Source organism: Populus euphratica, unplaced genomic scaffold (genome assembly GCF_000495115.2).
Source record: "Populus euphratica unplaced genomic scaffold, PopEup_1.0 scaffold224.1, whole genome shotgun sequence".
NCBI lineage: Eukaryota > Viridiplantae > Streptophyta > Magnoliopsida > Malpighiales > Salicaceae > Populus > Populus euphratica.
Window position 1 is genome coordinate 51,916 of NW_011500106.1, and position 11,306 is coordinate 63,221.

The 11,306-nt window shown below is 34.9% G+C and overlaps 2 protein-coding genes across 5 annotated transcripts; both read left to right on the forward strand.

The window, feature by feature from the left end:
* Positions 1–1,413: 1,413 nt before the first annotated feature.
* MFP1 (MAR binding filament-like protein 1) lies at positions 1,414–7,713 on the forward strand. 4 transcript variants are annotated; one of them, XR_839304.1, is made up of 6 exons: positions 1,414–1,838; positions 3,639–3,731; positions 5,156–5,199; positions 5,303–5,443; positions 5,649–7,507; positions 7,563–7,713. XR_839304.1 is itself a non-coding variant. In XM_011004389.1 (5 exons), exons 1-5 carry the CDS (start codon positions 1,568–1,570, stop codon positions 7,440–7,442), a joined length of 2,343 nt encoding a protein of 780 aa, XP_011002691.1. In that variant the 5' UTR covers positions 1,415–1,567; the 3' UTR covers positions 7,443–7,713. The 4 variants fall into 4 exon arrangements, 3 of the variants coding, with proteins under 3 accessions (XP_011002691.1, XP_011002694.1, XP_011002693.1); XM_011004389.1 differs by having other exon boundaries at positions 1,415–1,838; positions 5,649–7,713; XM_011004392.1 differs by having other exon boundaries at positions 1,416–1,838; positions 3,634–3,731; positions 5,649–7,713.
* Positions 7,714–8,406: 693 nt separating this feature from the next.
* LOC105109638 (protein SYS1 homolog) lies at positions 8,407–10,834 on the forward strand. Its single transcript, XM_011004393.1, has 3 exons — positions 8,407–8,997; positions 9,112–9,338; positions 10,360–10,834. The coding sequence occupies exons 1-3, from the start codon at positions 8,774–8,776 to the stop codon at positions 10,365–10,367; spliced, it is 459 nt and encodes a 152-aa protein (XP_011002695.1). The 5' UTR covers positions 8,407–8,773; the 3' UTR covers positions 10,368–10,834.
* Positions 10,835–11,306: the final 472 nt, after the last annotated feature.

Here is an 11,306-nt window from a genome sequence, read left to right on the forward strand (position 1 = left end):
TTGTTGTTGTTGTTATTGTTATTGTTATTGTTGTTGTATTTTTTTTATTTATAATTTGTACAAATAACCTCCCTGTGGTTCGACCCCGGTCTTGCCGGGTTATTTATTACTTCGACACTCCTACACTTGGGAGAAGACATCAATCTTTTAGTCGTGTCAGTTGACATGCATTTAAAAGACAGAATATATTCTTTTTCAAAGTAATTCTCTAATTTTTTTAGTTTAGAAAATAAACATTTGAAATTACTTTTACTTAACAAGTTTTATTTGACTAATAATTTTTATAATCATGATTTGTTTTTAGCTTAGAAGGTTAATTGATTAACTTGTTTGCAATGACAGAGTTAAGTTAATAAATTTAAACTGAATTGTTATTGTTGAGAGTTTCTTTATATTAATTTTGATTTTTTGCATATAATGTCACACATTTCTTATTTTTTCAATATAAATTTTGTCTCCTTCTATATGTATATATATAAAATAAATTTACAATTTTGCCACTAATTCGAACATTATTTCTTATCAAACCCTCTTGTCATCAGGGAAAGGCTCCAAAGGAGTGGTTGAGCAAATGTTGCCATCCTTAGAGCCTGTTTGGCTAAGCAGATGTAACTGTGTTTATTATATAACAGTGGTAATATAATGTTTGGTTGAAAAATTAACCGTGATTTTTATATATGGGTCCTACCATTATCTACGTTGAAAACGCTGTTTTGTTAAAACAGAAATTACATGTTTCTCTTTTAGCGTTTCTGCCACTGCTACTTTATGAGCACAACATGCTAATTAATTAACATCAATAATTTCGACCAGACCGGTTTTGGTCCAAAACTTAAAATGTATTGAAACGGGTCTGATCTAATAAAATAAAAAATAAAAATTATTTTTTATTTTTTAATTATATTTTATTTGAAAAATTAGTGTTTAACATTATTTAATAACACTATATAAATTAGACAGAAATCGCTTGATGATGTAATATTTACAGAATTTTATCTCAATTTCAATTTTGTTCCTAATTGTATTTTACCCGATATTGTTGCGCACTTAAAAAATAAAAAAAACTATAGTCCTTGTCATATATATTTTATACGTGATGGAAATATATATAGTTAAATGAAATAATAAAAAATATTTTATATAAAATATTATTTAAATTAAAAATCATCAATATTAATATATATTTTTTAAAATTATTTTATAATCTCAATTTCAAAAACATATATTTAACCTAACATATTAAATTATTTTTTATTTAATCTTAATTTTAATTAAATATACATAAATATTAAATTTAACTTAACTAAAAATATTTTTTATAAAATAATTTTTTAACATTTTAATCATTACTAGCTGGGGTAATGGATTGCATACACATTTGACAATTTTTTCAGCTTTGAAGGGCATTAACGTCATTTGGATACCGAAAGTACAAATAACACACAATACAGGAGGAAAGATAATAGATTCCACTGTGTAGAGGCAAGAAAAGAGAACCACTAAACCACTGCACTGATCCTTTCTATCACCAATTCTCAATCAAGACACCAAACACAAAGCCATAACCATGAGCTTCTCAATGGGAAGCTCTTATTTTTTACACTCTCACTTTCCTTCCTCCACTTCTTCTTCTTCTTCCCAACCTGTTTCCTTTCATGTGAAGAGTAACAGCAATAATAATGAAATGACCGGGAGGAGGAGAGTGGTTTCTGCTTGTATGGGTCAAGAGGATCCAATGGACATTGTTTTCAGAAAGAAGAGAGCTGTTCTTTTTTTGGGTATTTCAGTTCTTCCTTTCTTGCAACTCAGGGCCAGAGCTCTTGAAGGTCTTGTTACAAGTGAGTTTAATTTCTTGGTTTCTGGTATTAGAAATATGGAGTTTCGTTCTTCATTTTATTTAATTGTTGTACATGGTCAAATGGGTTTTCTTTTTTCATGCCACGTCTTCAATTAGTGGATAACAAGTGGTTTGATGCGATTGTGCTCTTGTTTTGGATGATTACTTGGTTCTTGTATTTTATCTGGTGAAATGGGGGTCACATCTTGTCTTTAAATTGTTTATGTTTTAGAGAAAGAAATTTATGGATTTGAAAATTGTAGTAATTGTATTTTGGCATTAGCTACATCTCTATGCAGCTTGGTGTTCTTACTTCTTGGTACCGGACGGCGGGCATGCATTTTTGAGGATGTCAATGCCTGCCTTCTTCTACGGTGTTCTCGTCTTATCAAGTGGGTACTTTTGGGGTGGGATACATATACAAATAGCAAAACTGGGAAGTGAGATGAAATTTGAGAAATAATGTCTGATTTCAAGCAGGGTGGTGGTTTTAGTTAAATTCCAATCAAACAATATTGAAATTATGTGAGCATATATGCTGTAAATTGGTTTAGCTATGTCATCAGGAAACCTAGGAAGCAGTCACATGGATGAATAAAACAAGTTTATGATATTACCTCCCCCCTCAATCAACTTTGACAACTAAGAAATAGAAGTAACATCTACGTGTGTGAGCTCCTTGACCAATGAAGGGAATCGGGAGAAAAATATATGTGTGTGCTCTTTCACTTTTAGGAAGCTTAGCTAAGAGTCTGTTTGATTATGGGTTTGTATGTGCTTTTCCAAAGTCTTTTTGTAGTGCTTTTGAATGACTTCGATGCGGGATTGTCAAGTACAGTAGCAAACACAGATTAAGTGATGTGCTTCCTGGTCACATATTCTAGGCATATGAGAAGACTTTGTTCTCTGAAGGAGCTTCACATCTGTAGTAAATCCTCTAGATCTCTGCTGCCAATCAGAAGCGTGATCTGATTTCCCCTGTGAAACTGCATTTATCAGTTTTGAGCATTCAGTCTCGACAATCACTATTCCCAGCCCATGTCCCTGAGATGAAAAGATTGCATTCACTCCTGCTCTGTGGTTGTCTTCTGCCCTTCTGTCTGTGTTGTGAACCATCAGTATGATCAAGTCTCATACTTGTAGATAATTATCATTATCAAAACCACAATTATGGGGATGGAAAATTGTGTGTGTGTATAAATGATTATTGTAAACTCAACAACAGTCTTTGTTTACATTTCATATTTTTACTTAATTTGAGAGCTTCCAATATAAAGAGAAAGAGAAGTCCATTCGTAGTATGATTGTTATGAACCTGCTTTCCCTTTGTTTAGCCACTGGTTCACAGAGAAAGCCTAAAGCATGTTTAAAGGTTTTCGGTGAAAATAAAAATGTCTCTTTGTTGAAGAAACATGTTCACCTTTGGTGCCTTTTTAACCTTTAATCCAGAAACCTGATTTCTCATCCCACACCCATGCATTTGAAATTTATTTGTCAAAATTAATCCTTTGAAACCTTCTATTTCTCTGCAGATATTACTGAATATAAAACTTCCTTGTGTGACATCAAACATCTTCCTACCTTGCATGTTTGTGTTTCAGTTCTAGGAAAATTACCTGTTTGATAGTTTTGTTGGCTTTTACCTTATTTTTGAATTTGTTTATATAACATCTAGAGACCAAAGATATTCTCAAATCATGCATTCTTTCTTAGTTTCTATTTATTCAATTTGTGTTGCGGATGTTGTGTGAGTAAGCTTCTATTTTGATGAGAATTTACAATAACATCTGATGTAGGACAGAAAGAAGAAATTTGGGAGGAGAGGAGAGAAGAAACTGGAGAGAAACTAGAGGAACAGAAAATGGGGAAACTGTGAAGGAAATGAATGAGATAGGCAAGAATTTTTTGTCAATGCTCAAAGTTATTCTTTTAATAATAATAGTGTATATTATAGAAAAAGAAAAGGAAGCATACAAAAAGGATTGGACATCCTCCAAAAGAAGATACATAAATTAGGAATTAACAAAAAACCAATATGAAGATAAAAGGGTGCTCTGGTTTTACTGAATTGTAGCTAAGGAAATATCTCAAAAGGTTTCAAAACTTTACACCATGAAAGCATTGCTATCTCACCTATAACAGCTGTTTGGAGAGGTGATTCACAGATTCTTGTGTTCTGCTCTGTCTATAATCTAATTACTTAAGATTACAACAAAACATGAAAGATTTCTGTAAATCCTCCCTTCCTTTTCGTTCCCAAAACCCACTGAGTACATCAACAACAAATCTTCAATTCCACTCAAGGACCACCACTGCTCTCAAAGGCAAAAAGTCTCTTCATATCCCAAGAAAAGATGAGAAAAACAAAATAACTTTCTTTTCCCCAATTAATAGATATAGCAAGCCTTGTGAAGCCTCCTCATTTTCAAAAGTCAATGTTGATCTTATCAAGCACAACTGTCCAAGTGAATGCCTTAATCTTACATGGAAAATGAATTTTAAGGTATTTGAGATTTAAAAGGTTCGCAAGAAAAAAGTATTGGACCTCTCCGAAGTCTAGAATTTGAAGAAGTACAATGATATCTTGTGTTTCCTTGTTATTCATGGGATGGGAAAAAAGAGATTCCAAAAGACCACACTTTGTCCATGTAAAATTTAGAGATTGGAAGATTGTGTGATTTATGTATCTTCCCTCTCATATGTCCTCGTCTAATGGAGGAAAGAAATGAGTAGACACAGTGATATCAATTTTCTTGGCTTACATGAATGACAGAAGAGCCAACTTTACATCCCACTCCCTCCCATTAGAGTGAAGGCCATGGTTTACTAAATGCTTAGTCATTTAGCAATTGTTGTCTTAAAATGCAATAATGATTTCCTTATCAAAAGCCCCATTCCCTACAGGGATCCTAAGCAGGAAAACCAAAATCCACAACACTCGATAGAAGTATAATAAACTCTAAAAAGACTACTTTAACAGATAAAAGAACTCCTTACCAAGTAAAAATCTTTAATAATTAAACATCAGCCTGAGATGTCTTGCTTCCTTCTCCATCAATGTCGAATGCACATGAATGCTGAATGATCTAGGAAGTCTTGTGGGATTAAGTGAAAAGAGGTGGAGGTTTAAGCTTAGTCACAGAAAGGCATGAAGAATGAAGTACACGCCACGTATTATCCTTGATATAGGTCTTGAGTGTCAATGATTTTCTGTTTTTCTTGGAGGAGTAGTTTTTCATCATTACCACTATTGTTTTTGCTGTCTTATGAAGCATGCCTATCTTTTTATTGACTAAGCATTTATTTGTCTTACTTCAGAAGAAGCTACACTCATGGCACCAGAGGAGGACCAAAAAGAAGAGGTTTTGATCTGTGCTTCATAATTGAATAAATACTTACCATTTTTTTTAAAGATTGCAATAGTGAGATTGGAAGTTTTTTAAATTGAGCTGTCTTTGTGAACAGCTAGCAATTCAAAGATATACACCCCCAAATCCCTTTCTGTCTCTCCTGAATGGCCTTGGCATATTTGGCACTGGTGTGCTTGGTGCACTCTATGCATTGGCTCAGAAGGAAAAGAAAGCTACTGATAAAACAGTAGAATCTGTAAGTCACTGTTGACCTTTTCTTTCAAGTTTCTTTTACATCTGGATTTTACTAGGATTCATTTGGACTTTCAAAGGGGAAAAATGCCCTGTATTTTCTCCTTAGGTTAGGAGGTTACAAAGTCTAACTATTTCTTTAATTTGTTGTTGTGATGCATATTTTATGGTTATATGTTTTAATTAACACATGCACTGGTTGGGCACAGATGATATCTAAACTGAAAGAAAAAGAAGCTACCATTGAATCCTTGGAGAAGAACTTTGAATCAAAGCTATTAAATGAAAAGGAAGAACAGATGAAGCAACGGAAGAAGGCAAAGGAAGAACAACAGTTTTTATTGAGCCAGCTAAACTCGGCAAACAGTATAATTGCAGAGTTAGGAAAGGAGCTAAAAAATGAGAAAAGAACAATTGAGGAGCTTAGAGTTCAAGCAGAGGGTCTAGAAACCACCCTCTCAAAAGCTGGGGAAGATAAAAAAGCTCTTGAACAACTGTTGAATGAAAAACTCAGCATGATTGAAGCCTTACAAGATAAGATCAGCTTGCTTAGTTCGGAGATCAAGGACAAGGAATATAATGCTCAAAATCTCAGCTCTTCACTTGCTGAGAAGGAATTGGAGCTAAAGAACTTGAATTACACGCATGAGCAAACAAATGGTGAACTAGCAAAAGCACGCTCAGAGATCAAAGGATTGAAAGATGAACTACTGAAAAACAAAAAGGAACTAGAAATGAGGAATTCTGTGGTGGATGAATTAAATTCAAAGATCATTTCTTTAATTGTTGAGAGAGATGAATCTAGTAGGCAGCTTAATACTTTTAAGGAGGAGTACAATGATCTGAAATCATCCTCTGAAAAGAAGGCTGTCCTGGATGCTACAGTATTGAGAGAGAGAGAATATGAGCTTCACGTGCTGAAGGAAAAGCTTGAGGTTGCTTTGAATGAAGCAAGTGGCAACCAAGCAAGGATTGAGGACTTGACTCGGGAAAGGAATGATTTGAGAAGAATGCTTGATGATGAAGTGAGCAATGCCAAGAATCTAAAAGATGAGCTCCATATCACCCAGGAAGCCCTTGAGAAGTTGAGAGAGGAGGCCTCTGATCTGTCAGAACAGCTCGAGCATTCACAAAACCAGTGCACTGAGCTTCAGGCTGAGGTCTCAAGGATTCTGGCTGAGTTTGCTGAAGTTACAGAAACCTTGCAGAAGAGTGTTGAGAAGGAAAAACAAAATGGTGAGTTGTTAGCCAGTGAGCTTACAGCAATGAAGGAACAATTGAGGAAAACTAAAGAGGAGCTGCAAGTTATGACACAAGATCTGGAAATGGTGACTGAAAATCGTGATAGCTTACAAAAGGAGTTGGTAGATGCGTACAAGAAGGCAGAAGTCGCAGCCAATGAATTGAAAGCAGAGAAGAATATAGTTTCTTCTTTGAATAAAGAATTGCAGAACTTGGAGAAGCAAATGTTGAAGGACAAGGAGTCAAGAAAATCACTTGAAACAGATCTAGAAGATGCCACTAAATCCCTTGATGAGATGAACCGAAATGCTTTGATACTTTCTGGAGAGCTGGAGACGGCAAATTCTCGGATTTCAAGCCTTGAAGATGAGAAGCAGGTGCTTTACAAATCCCTAACTGAGCAGAAGAATGCAGCCAAAGAGGCCCAAGAGAATATGGAAGATGCTCATAACATTGTGGTGAGGCTTGGGAAGGAAAGGGAGGGTTTGAACAAAAAGGGAAAGAAACTTGAAGAAGAATTGGCATCTGCTAAGGGTGAAATATTGCGATTAAGGAGTAAAATAAATTCTTCAAACACTGCTGTAAATGAACAGGAGAGACAGAAAACCGAAGCTGAAGTCCTGCGATCAAGGAGTAAAACAACAAATTCATCGAGCACTGTTGTAAATGAAGAGAAGTCAGAGGGAACTGAAGCTGAAGAGGTCACAGTGAATGCAAAGAGAAGTGGTAGAACTAGAAGGAGAAGGGCTAGTTCGCAATGAAGTAGTGCCTGAAATGTTGCCATTATAGTTTTGTTTGTTGAGTTGTTTCTTTGTTTTTACGCCCTTCGCCAACGATATATATATTTTTTTCCTGTAAATCAAGTTGTTGTATGAATGCGATCCCGAGGCATAACATCGAGGAAATTCTTGTTCGTAATCTCTGTTTACTGTGTCCAATTGCTTCTACTTGTTAAAGTTGAATGCAATCAATCCTGTGATCTGCTGCAGGATCATCATATTGTGATTTTGAATACATGTTCTATTATTTAAACATTATAATTTACAATAGATCTTGATAGAAAATGAAACAAATTAATGAATGTTTTTTATGTTCTAAATCAACTCGTAACCTTATTATGGGGCTGTCAACCTGGGTTGCCAGTGCCAGCAGGCATGCTAAACTTGACGTTGAATATTTGATAGATTAATGTGTTTAACATTTATTTTTATTTTTGTTTTTATTTTTAAGAAAGGAATCTCATGCATTGAACCACTGCGTTTTTTTTTTTTTTTTAAGAAACCTTTAAATTCTCCTCTCACCTATTACCCAGAAAAGGCAGCAGCCAGAGGCTGCTACTGGCTCATTGCCGGTTGAAGCTAGTTAGTTTAGTGGAGTTCAGATTTTGCAAGTGGTTGAATTTTTTTTTTTTTTTTGTAATAAAAGTTTAATATTTTTAAATTGTTTTAATGTTATATTAAAAATAAATTTAAAAAAATAAAAAAATTATTTTAATATATTTTTATATAAAAAGTACTTTGAAAAATCTTCTGATAAAATGTTACAAGTTGCAGGTTTTTCTTTTTTTAAAAATAATATTAATATATTAAAATTAAAAAAAATCTAAAAGCAGCGATTTAATAATTTTACCAGTAAAATATATTTTAAAACACATTTTAAATAACGAATTAAACAAGAAAATAAAAAACAAACTAGCACTCTCCCTCGTTTTTTCTCCCCCTCTCTTTTACACTGTACAGTACAGATAATAAAATAAAAGGTGAAAACAGTAACAGGAAGAGAGAGAGAGAGAGAGAGAGAGAGCCTCTCAGGTCTTTTTCTTAAAATCGAACAAAAATTGAAGAAGCAGAAGGATTGATTGTTTCTTCTTGAATTTTATCTTGAACGGCCCTTCTTTTCCCTCCTCGTCTATTTAAAAATAAAAAAAATTTAGGGTTTCAAACTTCTTAAACGGAATTTCAATTGCTCAATCGGATCTGATCTTTCTACTCGCCAAATCAACCAACCGTTTCTTTAATGTCATAAATCTGGAAAATAGAATTAATTATATATAAATAGGGTTGTTTGATTTTTGGTTAGAAAAAGAGTCATCATGTTCTATGGTGCAGAGGTATGGGATCCATGGCTAATAGCAGCTCAAATCGTATGCCTTCAGTGCCTTTATTACCTCACTCTTGGTTTCTTTTTATCTTTTCTTGTTGGCACTCGCGTCTCTCGCTTGACTCTCGTTTATTTCTTTGATTTCGCCACTATCACTACCTCTACTGTCACCGGTCGCTGTGTCATTGCCTCCCTTCTCCCTTCCTCCTTTGCTGGGTAATTCAATTTATGTTATACTAAGTTTTTTTTTTCTTAATTGGGTTCTGTTTTGCCTCTTAATTGCTGTTGCTTTGCCTCTTTTTTTGTGTGTATATTTTTGTTTTTATGTAGAGCTGGGTATATGCTGTATTTGATTGAGAGGGCAAAGAAGTGCTTAGATTTTTCAGCCACCCTCTTTATCATCCATTTGTTTATATGCATCATATATGGAGGCTGGCCTTCCTCGATAACGTGGTGGGTCGTTAATGGTACTGGGTTTGCTGTGATGGCCAGGCTTGGTAAATATTTGTGTAGCAAGCGTGAACTCCGGGAGATTCCCATTTCGCGATATCGATCCAGTAAGAAATCTCTGCACATGTTAAATAAACTTCTTAAAAAGAACCTTATCTGTGAAATGCCGTTGTGCTTCGTTTCTTTTTCCAGTTTTCATAAGAGTGGTTGTGCCTTTGGGGAGTAAATAAAGTACAGTTTTGAGTTACTTGGACCGAAGTGCTCAATGAACTTGTTTATGCTCATTTGTTTAGCATTTCTGCTGGTGTTAACAGTAATTTGGTTGTGAAATGCGGATTAGACTTGGCTTAAGTGCACAAATAAACAGGCTTTCAGTGGCAAATGTCTAATTTTCTGTTCAATGAATGTATACTGATACGTTTGAAAGCTTGTTCTACATCTACATGCATGTTGCGCCAACTGCTTATTTAGTTTGTTTCTAGGTCTTTCCCCATGCTCTTAGAGCGGTTTCGACTTTGAGGAATGTAGTGGGAAATGATTTAGTTTAAAGATTGAACGTAAGGATAAACTGCATGTTGATCAAGCAATACATTTGTTTTAGTTTTTAACTATTAGTTCAATCACTTTCCACAACTTTATGGTTTTTATTGTCTCTGTGATATATTTATTGTTTAAGGTGATAGCCTAGCTCATTCTTACCATTCATATGGCTACAAAGTTATGCATTATGAAGTGATACCATCCTGAAACTAGTTTCTACCTAAAATTTTAACAAGTTCTGATATCAATTGGTTATTGTGCTTGGTTTTGATTCTGAATCGATTAATACTGATTGGTGGGAATTTTATTTCTTGTTTTACTCCAAATGTGTGTTAAGGCAGTACAAGTGAGCCATCTTAGCCAATATGGATACTGGTTTGTCTCTTGCAGTATCATCTTTTATACCAATTCCTTTTCACCATTACCAGAGAATTAATAACCCTAGCTGACCTCATCCTTCTTTTTCACAGTTTGCCTTGCTATCCTACCAGCATGCATGTCTAACACGGCTGCTTTTTTGTCATTCTCTCCTTTTGCTTTCTAATTTTTGTTCTTCAGAAATACTAATCTCAGACTATTTGCCTGCAGATGTTTGACCAACAAGAGAAGTCAACAGGAAGAAAAGTTTTTTTTTTTTCTGGGACCACAATGGTGCTTATTCACAGCTTTCAAGGAGCTTCTGTAACCTGTGTGACGTTTGAGGGATATCAATCTAGACTGTGATAGTGAGAGTAAGGGATATATAATCAGTTAAATTCTGTGCTGGTGGTGATAATGGAGAATGATCAAAGAAATTTGAAGATGGTTCTCAAATGACATGAAGACGGATCACATGAGAGTGGGTACGCATTGTATCAGGAAACTCTTAATTTACAGTTTTAGATGGTTCTTGTAAAAGTTGATGCTTGTTTTCTTCTAGTATTGCTTTCTGGTATAGCGTTGTATTTTGATATGACAAATGCTTGAGTTACCATGCATGTCCATGAACTAAAAGAAATTTGTTGTATCATGAGACATCTTTACAGGCCCAGTACGCCAATATCATCGCACTGGAATCACTGTATCTATACATTTTTTTTTACCTTCTCTTTTCTATGACCACGTGGCCATAGTTCATTAATCTGACTTAGATTCCTGTCCCCTTGGTGTTTAAGCACTCGGCGATATAATTCTGTACAATAGGTCCTGTTTTCAAGGAAGCTAGCTACAATAGGTTTGTTTTCAGCCTGAATGACTTGCTGGCTTTGGTTTCTAGGCGACCATCTTGCAACATCGGCCTTGGTTTCCTAGGTTGCATTGCTGTTTGAGCTCTGGGAACCTTATACTTTGTTCCTTCTGTGTCTGCATACATGCTGTTGTATTCATGGCATGCACCATTTCCCTTACTGATGGGTTCAGGTTCATGGGGAAGTGCATTTGATGCACACCTCCATAACATTTTCTCAACACTCGTAGCTATTTTGTCAAGCGAGCAAGCTTGAAGCTAACTTTATAGCAGAATGATTTAATAGCATAGCAGAAAAAGGGTGCAGTTC